Below are 20581 nucleotides of genomic sequence, written 5' to 3' on the forward strand. Positions count from 1 at the left end.
TTTGCCAGGACTCTCCTTCTTGTGTCTGCCAAGGCTTGGTGGCCTGCAGAAGACACCCTAAATCTACCATGGCACCCCTCCGCTTACTGTCTACCACCCGAGGAAGCAGCAGGGGCTGAAGGCTTGGTGGGATTTCATGATGAGGGGGTTACCACTAAACACTGAAGGAATGTGTCGGGCATTATTGACACAACGGCGGCACAACCCTGAAGGCTACAGCTGTGGCTTGTCAGCCCTAATGCTGTCTGTGTGGGCCCTGGGAGGGACCCTGGAGAGGCATCAGGATGTCTTGGCCCTCCTCATTCTCCTGGGCTTGGGTAAAGGGCTGACATGCAGGAAGAGAGCTGCTGAGAAATGCACGACCACTGTCAAAAACCCGCTGCAGACCAAGCCTGCCAAGCGAGCAAACAAGTTCAAGTCTGGCGTGTGCTGTGCTTCCAGCCCCTTTGAAAGAACCTTCCTTCCAGAAGGGCCGGAGATGGGTCAGCTCGCCTCCAGGGTGGACACAGAGTCTGTTGTGGCTCTTTCTGCTTGCAGAGTACGCACCCAATGGCCTCCCTGGCAGCTCCGACCCCCCCAAATAAATGAATGAATGAAAAAATAATAACAGCAGACAGGCACACCAACAGTGCCCCAGCTGGAAACGTACTGGCCCTGCTGGACACAGCAGCAGGCAAAGGAAGGCCTTCCATTCTCCTGAGAGGCAAGCCATAAAAACACATGATAGAAACAGCCATGAGAGAGCTAGGCCAGCAAGGACTTGATTTCTCCAAAGGCCCGGGGCTGAAATAACACATGTTGCACTCCGGTACCTTCACAGCTGCACGTGGGAAGCTTGCACAAGAGCTGTCTGCATCTGTCCTGGCACAGCTCCTCATTGCTTGCTTTCATGAACGAAAAATATGCCTGTTTAGGCTCCGCATGCACAACAGACTGATAATAAAAAGAAACCACTTTCATACATTCCTCAGGACTGCATCCGTGCTTGGCACCTCAGACCCAGGGCTGTTTTTGCCGTCCTGCCTTAGCTGCTCCAGTAAGGCAGCGCTGTTGATAATAACGAAAGTGTCTTTGCTCTCCTTTCCTGGAAGCTCCACCTTGCTTCTCTGAGGATTAAGCTTCCCAGAATAGAGATAGTCAATGTAGTTTTCAGGCTTGCTGGAAACAATATTGCTGAGCATCATGACAAAGAGAAGAAAGCCGAAAAACCCAACGATGATGAGGATATAAAATGAAGCCATTATCTCCTCTTGCATCTCCAAGGCTGGATTGCTGAAATTATTGAACCGAAGCGTCTTCTTTTGTTCCACAAGCATGTGGAGTAAATTCGGCATGACCGAACTGCTGTTTGTGTGGTTGCTGAGAGCCATCTTATGCTTCCACTCTGGCTGCAGAAGCTAAGCGAGACAAAGCAAAAGAAAAGAACCAACTTAGCTGGTTAAGGCACATCTGTCCTCTCGCGTCTTCTAGCTCAGGTCCTTCACGCCGTTTCCTCTCCTCCGCTGTGTAGCTAACTGCACTTGGCTATCCTCTGGCTGCACGTCTTGCATGCAGAGAGCCACAGTGAGAGTCAGCGGCAAGTTAGCGCAAGAATCCAGAGGATCAAAAGCTGTTGCTCTCTGCATGAAAGATGTGCGCGTACACGCACGGGCACATACTACTCCCGTAGGCTGACTTTGTTTTGCTGGCAACGTAGCGTCAAAATCCGCCAATTCCAGGATGACTCGTTCTTAGGTACCAGTATAATTCTAACAATAACACGGCTAAGGGGAGAGAAGAACAATACTGGTGTTACAGCCCTGACTCCTGAGTGGAAGGGCCCTTTGCACCAAATCATGCCCAGTAAAACCTGCTGAATTGAAAGAGAGCTGTGGGGAGGAACCAAATTAATCCAAACTGATGTAAGTTCGTTATCTTGCTGAGAAGGAAACTTGGGAGAGAAATGATTTTCTGCCAAATTACGTTTCTTGAGGTTGTCTTCTTTTTCTCTATGAGCTTTTTTCAAAGTCATTTTTAGCACAAGAGAAACTTAAATCATTGCCTCTAAGCTAACTATGAAATCCTTTCATTCTGAAAAATCTCAAGATGAAAAATTTTAACTCCATCTCTCAATCCCACATCCAAAAAATAAGCTTTTTCTTTTGGCAGCAACAATTTTCCAATTTTGATACAAATCTATGTATAATTTTTGGTATTCTGACATCCCTTTCTTTGGGAAGTATGAGATAATCTTAGAAAAGCTGTGTGCAAATCTACCCATGAGGTCTTGCCCAGCCAAAAATAGAAGCCTAAAGTTTCATGCCAAAGGTGCAACTTTTGCTAATTTAAAGTCACTCCCTTTCCTTGTTGCAGTTTTCCTTTCTTTTCAGCCAGCGCCGATTAACCTGTGTAGCTCTCCTGTTGCAAAGGGTCTCTACAAACCCCATGCGTTGCCACAAGAGCTCTGGTGATTCACAATACCTGAGGATTTGACCGCTCCCTTAAATCTCATCCAAGAAACCATTTAAAGAGCTAGATATGAATAACAGAATAAAAAGCGCTGAAATTTTTCTGATGGACACTAGAGAAAGCTCCCTCAGAGCACCTCTGCCTGCCAGTCACCCCAGAGACATTTGGCAGGATTAAAATGAGGGTTACCCTTGGAAAAGATCGTGACCTGAACCCCAGGTCAGGGCAGCCGGCATCCTTGGCTTGCAGCCTCCTTCTCTTTCTCATCCTGCTTGCAGGCACTGGTGGCAGGAGATGTTTTATCTTCCCTCCTCATGCCTCACACTGGGATGTTCACTACTCCTGACTCAGGGAAGTCAGGCACTTCCTCTCTGGTCCAGCTAGCATGAGCCCATCACCGGACCACTGAAGTGCAGATTGGGTGCCTGAAATTGCCTGAACATCCTGGATGATTAAGGTTAGCTATTCCTGGTTAGGTTTCCTCCTTCTTGCCACTATTACCTTTTAATTAATGTGTTTACCCTGCTGGCTGGGTTGTGACTGGTCTGCCTGGAATCTATTAATAGCCAAACAACCACGACGGGTGGCTGCGTGAGTCGAGTGCCGAGCTTCTGTGGGACCCATTCGCAGAGGCGTGCAGGGATTTACAACCGCAGCACAGCAACTGGAGGTGTCCTGGGGGAGTATAATGAATTGCAGCAACAGTGGGTGTGTGGGACCACATGGTTCAGGTAGCGTATAGCTTTTAGCTAACCAGGATTTTTTGGTCTATACAGAAACACAGAAAGGCAAGATTCCTTCCAGATTCCAAGTCAGATACAAGTAAACTGCCCGTAGATTACAAAACTCTTCTCTGCCCCAGCCCAATCTGGCGACATCTACTTGGCTGCATTAGAAATCAGTGATCACAATACTCAGCAGAGGTGAAATCTGTCCTGGTGTTCCCCTCTCAGAGGGCACAATGTGAAAGAAGTCATCCATACCTTGGCTGAAAACTAGGTCAAAGTTTTATTCTGAAAAAGATTTACTGAAAGTAAATTGACTTTCTGATAACAAGACTTTTTCTGTTGCTCCCCAAACCCACATTTCCCTTGTCTGCCTCTCCAGAGTTCTGCTATACTGGATGCCCTGGGTTTTGTGGCTAATGCCATGATGAGCTACAACACATCGTGGAGGTCCAAGGTTCAGAGATATACCATCTTGACAGATGGATTTCATAACTTTCTGCAGTCCCACTGCAGAAAAACCCAAACAACCCCCTCTCTGCCCACCCCAGACTATCTTTTACCCGGTTGCCACAACTTCGCTCATTTGCTCTCACATAAAAAAGCGAGGCAAAGCTTTGAATGCTCTTATCCATATTTATTACTTCCAATGCCTATGGCTGCCTGCATTTTGTTGAGAAGCTTCTTCTGCACTCATTGTATTGATTTATGGGTCACCTCAAACTCTTCTCCAGACCCCAGGAGGCAGGAGAGCATCCCTCTCACATTTGGGGAGATGCTCTAGGTGGTTACCTGCTGTAGGTGACCCTGCTCTGGCAGGGGGGTTGGACTAGATGATCTCCAGAGGTCCCTTCCAACCCCTACCATTCTGTGATTCTGTGTATGGTTGGGAACCGCAGCTCCATGCTGCCCTTTGGAGTCTGTTGACATGGGCTCCCCGACTCCTGTCACCACTGGAGTGGGGCTGCTCCTTTTGCAATGCATACAAATCGTTGGGTTTTCACAAGTTAATAAAAAAATCACAGTGTTTTGGTGTGCAGTTCCTCAGACGTGGCTTTCTAAGGAATACAGTGCTTTCTCCTCTACAACAGTGAAACAAGCTAAATGTTGGACTGGTACTTAAAATATCTGCAAGTGTGGGTATCGCTGAGCCGTGTGCCACTTCACGACAGTAAAATCTGTCTTACAGAAAACATTTTTGTGGAGAATATGCATTTCTGCTTTTCTAACAGTTTTCCCTCCCATACGCAATCCAACAGAAAAACAACATGACAGGTACCAATCCCCAGAAAACAATAACGAAAGGCTTGAGGCCAATGCCATAACAAGCCGAAAGGGCAGAGTATTGCCCGTTAGCTTTAACGGCTGCCTAATTCTCCTTAGGCCAGACACACAGCGCACCCTGGGGATTTTTAACAGCAGGCTGCAGGGGCCAAACACAAGTGAGATGTCACTGAAAGGCAGAACCTGAGTATTCACCCCAAAATGCGAAAGAAGACGTCTAGGGTAGGATCTGCCTTTAGCGGCAACTCGGGGAAGGATTAGTGGCTGCTGTTGTGCCACACCAGGCCTCTAGGAGAGAGAAAACAGGCTTCAGTTGGCTTTGTACAAATAAGGCTGTGTGTCATTTGTCTGTGTATACATGCACACTCACCCCACACACACACCCACAACCACAGACAATGCTGGAAAGATACTGGGACGCCACATCAGCACTCCTCCAGGCTTCAAGCATCTGTGTCACTACTTTCCCCCCACCATCGTTAGATACACAGGTTAGAAATCAGCCTTTTTTAACATGGTGGGACTCATCCCTGCTCTACCCACTCCCCTCTCCACCGCCCTTCCACAACCTCGAGACTGTTTCTCCATTTTGACCATTCGCTGTGTGTGTGCAAAGGTGTGTCCCACACACATCAACTAGAGAGATACGTCGCTATCATCTGCCTCAAAAGTAGGCATAAGTCCGTGCATACAAATGCACACACAGAGATATATGTGCATATACTTCTCTCTCTCCACACACAAACACACGCTGAAATGTAAAAGCACCCACAGAGCTATGTGTATAATGCCTTATCTAGCTAATTTAAAAAAAAAAACAAAACAAAACATTACTAGTAGCTTGAGTGTTAAGCAGAGCTGATTTTCGGAGAGCAGCACTTTAGGAGAAAAAAGATCCAGTAAATGTAACCAAAATAATGGGAAAACTGAAATGAAAATTTAAACCAGTGCCTACTTATCACTATGTAGAGGAAGTTGCAGACGCCCCAGACACCGTAACAACAGATGTGAAAGGTTGTACCTATTCAAGCAGCTTGCTTACGTGCAGACCTCTGGCTCTGTCCTGGGAGCAGCACCTCTTTGAGCTGTCAGGCTTGCTCCCAGCTGACCCGAGCATTTAACTATTTAAGGAGCACAGGAGAGGAGTGGCCTCTGCTTCTCGCCTCTAGCGAGTAATCACAGGCACATTATGCAGGAGGGAGTGTCGGCAAAGCAATGTGGTAACAGGATACTACGGGCCTGTGAGGCTCCTGCTACATGGGGGTTCCAGGCAAGTGGCCATATATGTTCCCTTATCATGCAGGGGATGGGAATAACATGGGTGAGGACTCGGTTGCCTCGATACTGGGCAAATTAAAGCACAAAGGCAGCTCTGGGCGGTCAGATGCTTGAGCAGATTTGTGGGCCTGAGGTGATTTTTGGTTATTCATCGCGAGCCTGTCATTTTTAAAGTCAGCGACTTTCAGAAATGGGAAAGAAAACAGCAATGTCCTAGTGCCCCCCCCCCCCGAGATGTGTTTTGTTGATGCCACCTTGTCATGCCAGAGGAAAGAGGCTCCGCAGTTGTGCCTCCTCCTCCAGTGCACACCTACGTCCCCGCTCATCCTGCTCTAACCTTCTGGTGAAAGGATGGGGAAAGAAAGTAGCCCGGAATAGGAAAGAGGATGCTGGATGAAGCAACCAACCTTGCTATCTTTCATCTCGTGTCCTCCTGCCCCAACCTCTTATATCCTGTTCTGCCAGCTGGGCATGGGTGTTTTATTCCCTTCATACACCCTCTGCATGGCAAAACAGCACAAGTTACACCCCTCCACAGCCAAGTCCCCTTTCAGGATCAACACATAACACCAGTTGTGGCTTGCAACATGTCTAATTTAACTCAGACTTGGCCATGGGAGCCACAGACGAGGGCTGGCGTGGGGTTACTCTGTACAACCAGAACAACCGAAGGCAGCTGAGGGAGGAGGAGAGCTCATGCTAAAGCCGGCTGGTTTTCCTTCCGTGGAAAGCAGGAGGGAGGAGGACTGTTAAAGGCGAGGGAAGCAGGGCCCCACAACAGCAGGGTATGTCTGCCTTTGGGAAGCGGCAGCAGCTATTGCTATTAAATTGCGGTCAGACAGATTCATAAATCTTGCTGCGGGAGCCGGTTCAAACTGCTCATTTTTTCACGTCTAATCTTTGCTGGGTAACACACAGTGCTTTGAAAGTATCAGCAGCTCGTTAGGCGAGCTGCGCCTTTGGCTAACAAGTGCAGAAATAGGAAGAAAGTCAGAAGCAGGGAGCTACCAGTTGGAGGAAAGGAGACCTGAGGGCTCCTAGGCAGCAAAGCTGGTGGAGAAGGAGAGGTTTGGTAAAGGCACTCCCTCATGTGCCTTCCCCTGTTTGTGCATAACCCCCACTGCTGCCAGGCTGCCTTTACAGCTAACCCCCAGCTATCGGAGTAAAACACGGTGCGAAAAGTAATACGCTGGTCTAAAGGCACCATCCCTCCAAGAGTCAAAACCCAGCCTAGAGCACAGAACACCAGCAGGCCTTCTCTGTCCAGCCTTGCACCAGGCAGAGCCAGAGGCCTGGGCTGGCTGTGAATGCTCTGTCAGGACACGGTGCGGTGCCAGGAGGAGATGCTGGTGAGGGCCAGGGAGCGGCGTAGCCAGGTCAGCACGGCCCTACAGCACGGCTAATTAGCCGGCTTCTCTGTAGGGCTTGTCAGATTAGACCTAGCATTATACTGAAATAGCAGTCTTGTTTCCAGTTTTAGAGGAAGCGTGGTCAGGGCTAGGGAAAAGTGAGCCTCACACCTCGTCCTTTTGCCCCGTCAGGTGTAGCTCCTTTGCAGCTCCGGTCCCCACTCCTTTACCTAGCTAGAGGGTGGAGATGGAAAACCCACCTATTTTCATACCTCTTCCCTAGATTTGATGGTCCTTTTTCTTGGAAACAAAATGTAAAATGTAGAAGTTTAAACACTGATAGCAAACCCACTGGTGATGATGACCATCTGATCCCCTGCACAACACGGGATTGTGAGCGGGACAGGCTGAAGCGTACACCAAAGGTGGGATTTGTTTCGTGGCCTGGGATTCTGTGGGGAGCTTCCCGGCTCGACGGGGAGAGACAGGTAACCTCGAAGGGTGACGCGTCCACCTCTCAGCACAACGTGCCCTCAAGAGGAGCCTGCTTTCTAATGACTGTGATTAGCGTCAACCTCTAAGCTGACGACAGCAAAAGTGCTGTGAGATGGACTCCCCACTCGGTCATATCGAGGCAAAGGAGGTAGGATGCCTACTTGTCCTTCCCAAGGCAGGACAGCAAAGATCTCCCGTCGCATGGAGGAAGCATCCAGATACCATTCCTGACAAGGAGAACACAGGAGCTGGGGTAGCATAAGATGTCCAGGTGAGGGGGAGGACGGAAATTGTGAGAGTGCATCACAGGACTGGAACCCATTGTGGTGTGGATGGAAAGAGGCATGCAGCCACAACCATGTCCCTTGACCAGGAACGAGCATGCGGCACCTGCCTAATGGTGACAGCCTCCTTCCTCCACCCACAGCCCTGGAAGTCTGTGCCAGTGCCAGGTGGCACCTTTCTTTTAAAAAGGGATGAAGGACGAGGGAAGGGGTTTTGAGCACAAACATAACAGCAGGGCCAGAAGTATTTCTGACAGTCTTTCAACGAAGGCATATGGACCTCAGAGTAAGCTGGGAGGTTTCCATCAGCTTTAGAGGAGATAGGTCAGGACACATCAGCTGAGGATACGATTCTCTTATTACTGAAGTTTCATTTTTTTAAAAAAGATAACATAAGGAAACAATGCGCATCGGCAAGGCTATTTTAGTCATATTTTTCCACAAATGTGAGATTTTAGAGTGTTCCCAACTCTACAGTGAGAATCAAAACCCTGGAGGCGGATTTAGGGTCTGGCGGAAATTGAACTAGTGGTCCCCTTGTTCCGGGGCCAATGACACCTGGCAGCATTTGCAGGACATGACCAAGACAGGCAGACATGTCTTTAAAATCCTATGGGTGTGAACGAGCCAGGAATGGAAGATTCATCACGCTATTGAAGCGCCCGGACAAGCCCAGATGAGCTTCAGACTTGAAGCATTTCCCATGCACTTTCCTCTGCAGCATGCTAGCTTGTTTTCTTTCCATGCTCTCACCCCCTTGGGATAGAAGGTGGATCATGTCTTCAAGCCATCTTTCCTGTTGAGCCAGGCTGACCTGCCTGCCTCAGAGGAAGTGGGATGAAGGAATGTCTGGATCTAAGATGAGCGACAAGCATTCCTCACATGGCCGAGTCCTGCAAACAGACCACACCGGTCATCAGGGACAGTGGGGTACTGAGGACCTCATCCCCATGTGGTTCCTTGCACGCTAGCCCTGTGACTTCCTCAAAAAAAATCTAGGTCAAGCCCTGACAGGCGTTTACACCAGGAATGAACCATCCCCGAGACAGGGATACTGAGGGGTGCTCCTTCCCCATCAACCCTCCTGGGGTAGGTGTTGGCTGGAGGGCCCCAAGGTGTCTAGAGGCAGGCCTGGCTTGCCCACCAGGCAGGGGCACAGTGCCCAGGAGGCTGGCATGTTGCTGCAGGAGACCTGCTCTGTGGGGAGCTAGAGGAGCCAGCACTGGAGGAGAAATATGTTGAGCAGAGAGTCAGTCAAGAGCTGAGGAGGATCTGTTAGAGTACTGAGCTCTTTTATGTAGAAAACTGCTTCCTAGGACCTTGGTTGGGGGAGGCGATAATCTGCCGTGTCCTTCCTCTCAGTGGTGGCTGACTCATGTTGGCTTTCTAGAAGAGTCTGAGAAGGGGCACTCTCTCACGGTGGCTGGGGGTGAGGGCTGCAGGTAATGGCCCCAGCGCAAGGCAGTGCACATTGCCTCTCGCACAGGTCAGGCCATGTCACGAATCGCATTGCCCAAGTTTATGTGGCTGAGAACGAGCCAGAGCTTTCATTTTGCTGTTGCAATAACAAGCCTTGGGCTAGTCTTGGTTATCTGGTGACCTGTTTGTCTCTCTCCATGCTCAAGTGTAGGTGTGAGAAAAAGCTTGTCTGAATCCTGGAGTATTTCTGCAAAACACTTGCAGCCCTGATCGTACACTGGGGCTAAGCGGAAACAGCCTAGTGCTGGCACATCTGCCCACGGGTCTCTGCTCCGTGCCCATGGACCACACTGCAGCCATGTGTCTCGCTCCTTCTTAACTGTTTTTTCCTACAGGACATTCCCAGTACTCCTCCTCAGCAACAGGAGCGAACCCTGAATAGCTGCTTGCACATTGAATACAGCAGATGAAAGAAAAGAGCTTCTGCCTTCTGTGAGATATGCAGTGTGTATCCGATGGCAAAAATGACGTTATTAGACATTGTATTATGACTGATTTGGTGATAAAAGTCTCAGGCAATTAAGTTTAGGCTCTTTGTTTCTTTTATTCCTTTTTTTTAGCTTTTCCAACATTTATTGTCTGATCCTTCTAAATGTATTTCGCATTCTCGGTACTCCAGTGTAACACATCTCCACAGCTTTTGCTGCTCTCCCACCATTCTCAGACTCTCCCCTTGCCAGGAATTTTCATTTTCTAATGCCGTCTGAGTGCTGCTGTGATTCCATATCACCGGGAGGCAGCTGTGGCCGCCAGTGCCACTGGGACCCATCCTCTCGCAACAGAGCGTGCTTCAGACAAAGGCATTGCCAAGCACTGTGGACTCTTGCGTGCTTCATCCCTTAACGCATGTCACGTACGGGCTCTGCGCAGATGTAACTGCTTCAGGAGCTGGTTGTCTCAACGCCACATCCAGGTTTTGCTGCTTGTGACTCACCTGCTGACAATAAAATTCTGGATCTTGCCCTTTGATTGTACCTGGGAAGCAAAAATGTCCACATTTATTGTCATCTGATGTTCACGTTTTTGGCTCCTGTCCAAAACACATGGTAATACGATTTGAGTAGTATCACCTTCAGGACAGCAATAAAAGCAATTGCCACTCCCATCCTGTGCTTCACATCCTGTTTCCACCACAGGCTACGGATTAAGGAGCTCTGGCAGAGGACAACATCACCCTGGGACAGCCTGAGCCAGCCCGCCGGCAGTGGCTGCTGGCTGGTGGTGACACCAGAGGACAAGCGGTGCCCTCCCTGCAGGAGGGACACTGACATCTGGCACCATCTGTGATGAAAGCGGATACTATCCGTGAAGCTTGGCAAAGATCTTTCCTTCTCCTGTGTTTCACTGCTGACTGCGTTCAGGGTGGGTGGAAGGGGAGGGCACAGGGAGGGCCTACAGTGTTGGAAAAGAAATTGTGTTTGCCGCTGTCGTGGTTTTGGCCAAATTGGCCAATGGCCGGTGACAGATGCTCCCCCCCAACCTCTCATACACAGAGAGGAGGAGGAGAGATAAAGAGAGATTTACAAGTTTAGAAGAAACTAAACTCCTTTAATGAAATATTAATGATAAAATAAAAAGGAAAATAATGAAATAGATACAGTATATACAAAACCGTATCAAGCTCCCAGGATGACGTCACCGTCAGGCACTGGGGAAGTCCCAGGCTGGACTCAGCGATGGGTGGGAACCGGGTTCCAGAGTTGGAGTCAGGAACACGGATCAGGATCAAAGGCAGATGAACAGACAGGGTCCTCCTCAGACGTCGGCCATTGAAGGAAGAGAGCTGACCCTTTGATCCCTCAGCGTTTATACCGAGCATGCGGCAGGTGGGATGGAATACCCTGTTGGTCAGTTTTGGGTCACGTGTCCTGTCCGCTCCCCCCTGCAGGTGGGACCCCTCCACGCTTTTCTGCTTCCGACCCTCTAAGGGGGCAAATAACGAAATTAGCTGACCTTGGTTGTTACAGCAATAAGTACAAGCAAGAGCCTCTGTGCATACCATTCCTTGGCACAAACCGGCTTATCACTCTGAACCAACTGCTTTAGACGCAACGTGCTGTTAATTTCAGAGAGTTACAAGAGGCCTAGCGAAGAAGTAAAATTACTGAACAGAAAGTTGGTTCTGTTTTACCTCAAACCAGGACAGCCGCCCCGTGACTGCAGTCTCTGGCAGAGGTGCCGCTGTGGCAGGGTGGTTACCCTTCAGGGCGTTATTTCTGAACCATGGCTGTGATGAGTTTCTCAGATACTGACCTTGAGTTGGACATTTATAAAACCATAGGCTAGGCAGCTGGGAATGGTCATCTGGGATCTGACCATAACATCCCAAAAATGGAAAGAGGAGGTGTCAGCAAAGGAGGAGTATTTGTGTAGGGCCATGATCTAGGGAGGCATCTGGGTATGGCTACACATGACGGCAGTGGGCCAGGCAGTTTGACAGGTTGCCCCATGTTGTCCCTGCCACTGTAATTGCCTGTTTCCTCTTCCCCCTCCCTTGAAGATTTCCAGATAAAATGTGTTAGCCTGAACCACCTGCACAGGAGTTTAATGTGTTTCCTCAGAACCATCCAGAAGCGTGCACCCACACAGCTGGCCACCAACTGGTACACACTGGCCTGGGTCCCTGCAGTAGGTGTGGGCTTGCGCTCCTCATTGGATGGAAACTGTGTCGTGGAATAAAACCACAAACACATCTGATAAACACATCAGGTTGCAACATCCCTTTTCTAAAATTTCGCGGACTACTTAATTCTCTGCAAATCCCCAAAAGTGCCAACAGCCCCTGTGGATAAATAAAGAGGAGAACCTGGATGCAGGGCAACGCACCGCCTGTGTTGTTTCCCACTGAAGGAAGTTTGTGAGGGAAGAGGAAAGCTGCATGGACCTGGAGGAAGGAAGGAAGAGCTGGTACCACCAGTGCAGCTGTGATGCCCCTGGTACCCCAGGTCCTGGCACCTTAGTGGGAGAGCTAGGAAGCAGATCTGGGGTTTTGACGTGGCTGCTGGCCCCATTGAGCTGCTACTGGATGTATTCATTGCCATTTAACTTGCCCGACAATTGCCTCTGCTGTTACTGCAGTTATGCCTTGGCATCCACGTGCTATGCCACAAAATGCTGAACGCACACCATGGCAAGGTAGTTTTGCTCATTTTTTTACGCTGCCGGATAACAAGGTATTGGTTTACATCATATAACACCATTCTTCAAACAAGACCAGACCACTTCCTTCGCAGGAGACGTGCTGGGATGTTGTGATGTCCTATGCTATAGGGTGATGCTCTTTTCTTTGATCCTCGTGAGCCCCAATCAGACATTCTCATTACCTCTACTCCTGCCGAAGCCTAGCCAGTGGTGGTCTCCAGGGAGAAAAGCTGCCCCACATAGCCGAGGTGGACATAGTCATGTTTCCATGGAGGGACATGGGAAATGAGAATAAAATAGGACAGAAATCTGAGCTGGGATAGTCTGCCGTTGAGATGAAAGGTCTTATCCATTGGTAGCTTCAACAGGCCTGGCAATTTCTGCGTGTCAGTGACTTCTACAAACAGAAATAAAGAGCAACATGCACACAAAGAAATCCAGAAGACACTGTTTAATGTGCACATGTTGGATTAAATAATTTGTTGTTAGCAAAGAAGGCCCTGTCTCTATTGCCTGGATCCTGCAGTGAGCTAGCCAACACTGCTGGAAATTTGGATTAGCATGAACCAGTATGTTTCTCATCTACTTACTTTTATTCGAAATTGCATTTTATTCTGTTACAATCCCTTTCTCAAGGTCAGGATTTGGATGGAAATACCATTGGGCTGTTGTTGGTAAAGAGAAAGATCTCACTTTTTTTTTTTTTTTTTTTTGAGGGGAGAAAATAAATAGAAACACAGCAGAGAGTTAATTTTAGGTGTCGGTCCTGCCGCAGGCTGCTGGAGGGTAAATCTCTGTGGCTCCTTGGCTAGCAGAGGGTGCCTGATGGATGAGTGCGCTGGTTTGTCTATTCCTGCACCATAACTCTTGCATATTAAGGTGAAAAATAAATGGGGAGGATTTGCTGTTTTATTCCTCTGGTCTCTGCATGCGGCTCCAGGTCAGATCCATGCCTGGGTCCCCTGGAGCTGGACTGCTGGGGGTGAAGCTGCAGAGGCACCTGCAGGGCGAGCTCAGCCGGAGCAGCCCGGAGAAGGGATCTTACCTGCAGGTGCGGAGTTGGTATCAGATTATTGTTTGCGCTCTTTTCCCAGCTTCGTTGTGCATTGTTAGGTGAGAAGCTGATAATAAAGGTTTGAGAAAATGTTGACAGGGCAAAAAGTCCCATCCGATTGGAGGTCCCTAAGCCTGCTGTTGCCATGGGTCCGGACAAAGACCTGTGCTTGAGGCTTATGTGCACAACAGTGAACCAGAACAGCTGCTGAATCAAGTGTTCCCCTGACAAATTACCCTGCCGCTCGAAGCTGGACGTCACAAGGAAAAAGGAAATTGGAGCTGAGACTTTGGGAACAATGGGTTAGATCCTCAGCTGATATGGCCCCCTTCGGCCAGGGCAGAGGGGTTATGCTCCTTTGGACCCGTAGGGGAGGCTGAGGGAGGGAGGTCTGAAGGCCAGAGGTTGTGCTTTGGAGGGAAACCTGGAGAAGGGTGAATATTGCAGTGGGGAGATGTCAGAAGAGGTATTGCCGATGGGGCTGTGCCAAACGAACATTAGCTCCCCAGCAGGTAAGTGTGCTGTGCTGAACAGCAGCCGCCGATCAGTCCCTGGTCCTCGAGATTAAATCAAAATGAATGCTCACAGCTGGGCTAATGAGCTATTCTTTCCTTGTATAAAAGTAGGAAAGCTACCACATCTAGAAACAAAATCAGAACTGTCTGAGAATCCATTTACTGGGCATCAGTCAATATCAGTGTATTTCCGCGAAGGTCAGCTGTGTTTTGGATGGTGTGGTGTACCTGTCATCAAACTGCTATCACGCTCACCAGACCAATACTGAATTAAGCGGTTTTTAGAGCAAGTGCTCTCACATTAATGTGTCACTTTTTATTTTGCTTGGCTCTCGGTCTTGGTAGGTTGGTGGCCCCTGGTCCAGTGTGTGGATTGTGTGGACTGAGCATAGGAATTATTTTGGTGAGCCTTGAGTGTGCCTCTGAAAATAACATGCTGTAGCCCAGCCAGAAGCTCTGGGGCTGCCTGGAGAAAGTACTGCATTAGAATCTTTGGCCTTTCTTCTGCTAAATCAGAGCAGATGGTCATAATGTTCACTTCTGGATTTAGCATCTGTGCATTTCCATTGATATTTATGTACATCTGCCCTTTTCTTTGATCTGAAGGACACTCGTGGGTGCAGTTGAAAGCTGTCTTTAGAAACAGCTATTCTTGCAAGTCCTGCCCTTGAACTACCAAGAGTTAAGCACTTTGCTTGCCTATTTCGGCATGGTATGGGCCTTTGCTTCTTGTCATTTAAAGGTGGTTGACTGGGACCATTTCTCTGTTTGAACGTGTCCATGAAGCCACAGGCGCTGACAGCTCTGGTTGCAGGGAGCAGCCTCCTGCCCACCCCAGCGGTGAAACACAGCGTGACCTTTTGTAGGCTCCTCTGCCGAGCAATCGCATTTGTGCTGGTCCCTTGAGCAATTTCTTGAGAAAGGCGTCATGGAGGTTTCACATGCGCAGCTGATGGCTCCAGCTTGATAAGGAGATTAGGGAGTGAGTTTGGCATAGTGATAACAACGTGTAAAAATGAAACAGGATGCCATAGAAATATTATATAATTCCAGTTATCGGCTGTAAAGAATGTTCTGCTTGCTTCTGATTGCTCATATCTTCTATTTTTATCGGTTTCCTTCTGCTTGTCTTTGTGCACGTTTCCCGGTGTAGCAGGTCTGACCCAACCAACTGCAAATAAAGATAACACTGATAACTATAAAGTGAGGAGGGGGGGAACGCAGTTCAGACTTGCACACTTGGGCTGCCTTTGACTGTAAAGTATTGTCCAGATGGATGACTATTAAGTAGTAAGGGGTTTGATCCCTCATACCTGCAGCCATAAGGATTTCTGCTGGGTATAATGAAAAGCTAGCTGCTGCAGATGCAAGTTCTCCATGAGATGGGAAATAAGAACCAGGGCCTGGAGCTCTCCAGGCTGGCAAGAAGGGAGGGAAGGTTTTGCAGTGAAGGCAAAGGATGAGTTCTCAGGTTGGGCTTCTTACGGGAAGGTCGTGCACGTCAGGCTACAGAGTGGCTACAGATCAGCAAAGACTTGCTTCCCTGGGCTCTGTGCTCCCTGGATGTAAACCGCTTCTTGCCACTGCTTAGGGCATATTGGTCTCAACCTCAGCACGGTACTCATGCTTTCTCACAGCTAGAGCTGGCATCTGGCTGTCTTAAAGCTGAGCTTGGGCCACCCATACACCCTCTGTGTGAGCCCATGCAGACGTATCCTCAGGTAAATGTACTCCCACCCCAGCAAATGACTGCATGCTGCCAGAGAAGGGTAGCTGCACCTTGCTGCATGCTGCACCCTGCTCCACGCATGGCTGGGGAAGTCTTCTCCAGTAGAGGTACTGCAGATGACGTTCCTGCAACAGCTTTGCAGGCATGGCCTGAGAAGACAGGCTTGGGGGGGGTGCTGCCGCAGTCGCAGAGTTGCCCAGAGTCTGGGCAATCCAGACAGGTTTCCATGGCAGGCAGGAAAGGGGAGAAGAGGGAGAACTCATCTGCCTGTGAGTCAGTGGCCACATAACCTAGTGAAAAACTTCCTGGGATCTTCTTCCCCCAAGGCATGAGGACTGACTTTCCCCTCCGAGAGGTACAACGCAGAATCCTGTCCACATTTCTGCTGTACCAGTTATTTATAAATATTAATTTGTGTGGCTTTGTACCATGCAACTTCCAGGTTAGTCTGGAACTGTACAAAACAGAACCTCACAAAATATATAGAGGAGAGAACCTGCTATATTGAGCTTTGATTTTGCTTGAGAACTTTGTGCTTTACCACCACATCGCTGTAAACAATGTAGGGCTTCAGTTCAAAATGCCATTTCTGTATAATGCTGGCATTTCTATAGAATGTGATTTCTATTATAAAAAACGTAAGTAGCCAGAGAGCAATACCTGTGCCTGGAGGTATCCTCATTAGGCCAACTGGCGGCAAGGCTACCAACTAGAATAAAGCCACAGCTGATGAAGTCAGGGCCTTTAGCTATCGGGGAGCAGAGAAAAATAAACCTCTGCCAGTTTCCCTAGCTATTTTTTGTCTCCTGAGCAAAAGACTTCTAACGTTTGGGCCGACGAAAGCACAACAATTGCCTAATGAGTTTAAGATTCTTCAGTCTCCCCAACAAGCAGGAAATTGGAAAACGTGAGCGCCGTGTGACGGTAATTATGTGACAGGCCTGTTGCTGGCCTTTGGTCTACGGCAAAGATGATGAGTGAGTGAACTAATCACACATTTCTAGGCACTCCTCGGCCAGTGAATGCTCTTTCTCCTATTACATGAAGTCAGAGATGGGTCCCGTGTCAGCCATCCTTCATGAGTCAGGGGTAATGACAGAGGAAGTGGGAGCTGTGTTTACAAGCCCTGGAGGATGCTCGGCGATGCAGGCTGCAGCTTGGCTCACACTTCGCATCTCCAAAACTGTTATTACATAATCCAGAGCTGTATAGAAAAGGATTTCAGAGCCTTTTTCAAGGAGTGCATGCACAGAGACCTGGCTGACCTTGTAAGATCTCATAATATGTACTCCCACTTCTCTTGTGATCAGTCATCCTTTCTAGCCTTAAAAAGTCTCTTCAACAGAGCACCCCATGAGGGCTGGCTGCCCAGCCGATGCCTTGTGCGGAGCCACTGGGCTCCACATGGGCACGAGACCTTCCTCCCTTGCTGGGAGGAGGGACTACTACCCCACGGCTATTTCTTCCCTTTTTGCCAGGCCCAGTGTCGTTTCTGGGGTGGGTGCCACAAAACCCAAGCCCCCGCGGGGCAGGTGCTGCTGGGGCTGCGGTGGAAAGCTGCGTGCAGCGTGTGCCCGAAGGCTGCCGCCGGGATGGCTGCACCGAACGCTGGAGCCAGTCTTGCCCAGGGTACTGCAAACCCTGGGATTTTGCTTGAGATGAAGAATTTGTTCCTGACATTTTGGTATTTCTCCAGATCTAGGGTGTAGCAAGAGATATCCCAGCACCCAGGCCTGGCCCTGCTTAATAGGGTGTAGAAAGGGGACGGGTGAGTGGGTGCCCATCAGGTAGTATCAGTGCTCTTTCTGCGAGCTTGTGAAACAGCTTAGGAGAAAAAAAAACAACAAAATGTCTGAGGCCACAAGCACAGTTTGTAATTGATATTTTATTGCTTTGTACAAGTGAAAAAACAGGGGAAAAAGGAGAACTGCAAGACTGAAAGGTAGTGTGAAAGGCCACAGTGGGAGTCCACAACTGCCACTGAAGGGTGATTTGTAGCGTGGTGGCACAGGAAAGCGTTATGACTAAGGCACATTTATTCCCCTCTTTTTTAAATAAATAAAATGGCAGAGCTTAGGAAAAAAAAAAAGTGGAAGCCATCTAACGCTGACAATCACCCTTGTCAAAGACCTACGTTGAGGCTATCAAAAGAAGGTGACCAGCAAGTGCCTAGACCCAAAATACCTGAAAAAAAATAAAATTGGGGTGGAGGGGGAGCTGCAGGAGGGAGCCCTTTCGACAAGCTTAAAGTTTGAAGGTTTTACTGTAATTAAAGGCCATCTTTCATGCAAGTTTAAACATTATCAGCAATGCTTGCCTCTGGAGAACCAGCAAGCAAGAGCATTTGCACTCTCACAGCAGGCGGGAAGTGCAAGCAATGAACAGACTGCAGGGTGAGATCCCAAAAGAGCAGTGCCCAAGCTGAGAAATCAACATTTTTCCAAAGCCTGGCTTTAGTTTACATTCCTCTAGAGGAAAAAGTGACTCAGATAATTAAGCTGATGGGGATTTTTCCAAGCTGTTCAAGACACTGAAAATATGTATCTTGTCCTCAGCTTAATGGTGGACACCATATAAATATCTTTAAAAAAAAAAAAAAAATTTTAATTGTCCTAAGTATTATGGGAATACAAACATGGCTAGAATATCACTTTAATGAAAGTGCAGTGCTAAAGAAGTACCTATGCATGGAAAGGGGATGTGCTGCGATGTGTATTGCTTCCCCCTCCAAATAGGTGGGTAGCCATCTGCCCCGGCTCTGCCCTCGCCTTGCCTTTGAAGTGGCTGCTCCGCACGACTTTCTTTCAAGCCTTTCCCGCTTCTCTTTCCTCTCCAGCAGCTAAAAATGGGATGTGCCTCTGCAGAGCGGAAATAAAAAAAAACGTCCTGCCCAGCCTAATGCTTCTTTGATCCCAAACAAGAAAACAGGCTTCAAGCTGGCGAGGTTGCTATTCTAAGTAACGCAATGTCCTGGGGAGCCATATTTCTCCCTTTCAATAGAGGCAGCTGATCGCTGCTGCCGGAGAAGCCGAGTTCGGCTCCCGCCTTCCCCCCATGGCTCAGCAGACAGAGCTGGCCGAAGGAGCGGGTAAGGAGGACAAGGGTAGGAAAACCTTGCTGGCACCCACCTCGTGTTGGGTACTGTGACAGATAAAGAGCTGTACTGAGGGAGGCTGCTCCAGGGAGCTCACAGGATTTAAGTTAAGAACAGACACAAGCCGCGTGGGTGATTAAACATCAGAGGCTTTGTGGAACTGCTCTTCATAGAGTGGCAATTCACTTTCCAACCAAGGGCTAGCACTTAGGTCAATAAGGGCAATAATTAAATGAGATTGAAACTCTTGAAACACTACACACTTGCATGGCATAGACCCTGTGGGCTGCTGAATCTTTGTACAAGGGTGGAAATTGCTGCCGGGATGAATCCCCATCCATGAGAATGAAGACCAAAAGTAGCTGGCAAGACCGGTCTAGGATACCTGTTAGGAATTAGGGACAGACACTAAAACATTTCCCTCCAAAGTCTGCATTTTTCTACAGAAATGGTTTTCAGCAAAAAAAATAGGAATCTTTTTCTAAAATTTTATCTCAAAGAGCTGCATGATTCTGAAAGAAATAGGTCATCCACAGCCCTGTACAATTTTAAAAATTGTTATTCTATGCTGGGCAAAAATGCAAATGAAATATTTCAGCTACTTTTTCTTGGAAGAAACTGGTCTTACTTGAAAATGATTGCCTAAACCGTACTTGGCTGTTAATGCCTGTAGCTTGTGTTTGATCCAATTTGGTTTTAATTACATGGACTACTGCAAGCGTTCACACTGGCAATGCCAACATTTGCTTTTATCGCTTGACGGTGAAGCTGAGGAGTCCATGATGCTCCCGCAGTGTCTCCCCCTCCTTGACCTTGCAGTGATTGCGACAAGGTACTGGTGGCCAGGCACTTCTGCAGCACCGGGGCCATCACAGACCCTTCAGCTTCACCGTCAGTTCATGGTTATTCAGCCTGACCAAGGCCATCACCTGCGGCTCTGCAGATGGGCAAGCAGCTAGCCTGGTTCATACCAGGTATCGTTCGGGTTGTCTCTGTGCAAAGTACAATCCTTTCTCCCGTTTTGCTAGGAAGACTTCGCCTCGGGAATCTGCATGCTCGGCTGCTCCACGGCCAGCTGATTTTCAAAGACACAGCACAGCTTGTAATTTTCTATGAGCTTGGCTTGAAAATACTCCCTGTCCTTCTTGTGCCAAATGTCTGTGGCAATGTAGGTGTTGTAGGGGTCACGGGATTCCTCCAGCCTCCTGGCGCGGATGTTGGTGAGCATGACTCCCACTGTGAAGAAGCCGAAGAGGCCGACCATCAGAAGCACATAGATGATTTCCAGGTTGCTGCTGGCACTTTTGACCTGGGAAGCTGCAGAGCTATTCGTCTGCTGCATGTAGTCTTGAAGCAGCTTGGAGAGGAGTGAATTCAGGGCTGTGTCGTTAGACAGCACCAACATCTTGTTCTTCTGACCTTTGCACTTCTTCCTTCCGTATTTGTAGTTTTTCTAGAAAAGCATGAAAATCGGGGACAAGCCAGACAAATCGTCAGGTAAGGATGCAATTCTCTCTGTCTCCCTTTACCGGTTCCCTTCCTCAACGAGGAAGCTACCTCAGGGTCGGAGCAGAGGCTGGACCGGCCTGGAGGGGCCTCTTCAGCTCCTGTTTCCAAGAGAGGCCAGTTAGGCTGAGTTCACCCCCCATAAATACTTGCCTTGCAGACCCTCCTCAGTCCTCACAGACGGTCTGCCGTGGTGTGCA

At 48.7% G+C, this 20581-nt stretch overlaps 1 protein-coding gene across 1 annotated transcript; it reads right to left on the bottom strand.

Annotated features, from left to right (window-relative positions):
* Nucleotides 1-17548: 17548 nt before the first annotated feature.
* KCNE1 (potassium voltage-gated channel subfamily E regulatory subunit 1) lies at nucleotides 17549-20304 on the bottom strand. The gene has a single exon (XM_074572859.1). The coding sequence runs from the start codon at nucleotides 20278-20280 to the stop codon at nucleotides 19900-19902; it is 381 nt and encodes a 126-aa protein (XP_074428960.1). The 5' UTR covers nucleotides 20281-20304; the 3' UTR covers nucleotides 17549-19899.
* Between the last annotated feature and the right edge of the window lie 277 nt (nucleotides 20305-20581).

This window comes from Larus michahellis, chromosome 1 (genome assembly GCF_964199755.1).
Source record: "Larus michahellis chromosome 1, bLarMic1.1, whole genome shotgun sequence".
In the NCBI taxonomy this organism is placed as follows: domain Eukaryota; kingdom Metazoa; phylum Chordata; class Aves; order Charadriiformes; family Laridae; genus Larus; species Larus michahellis.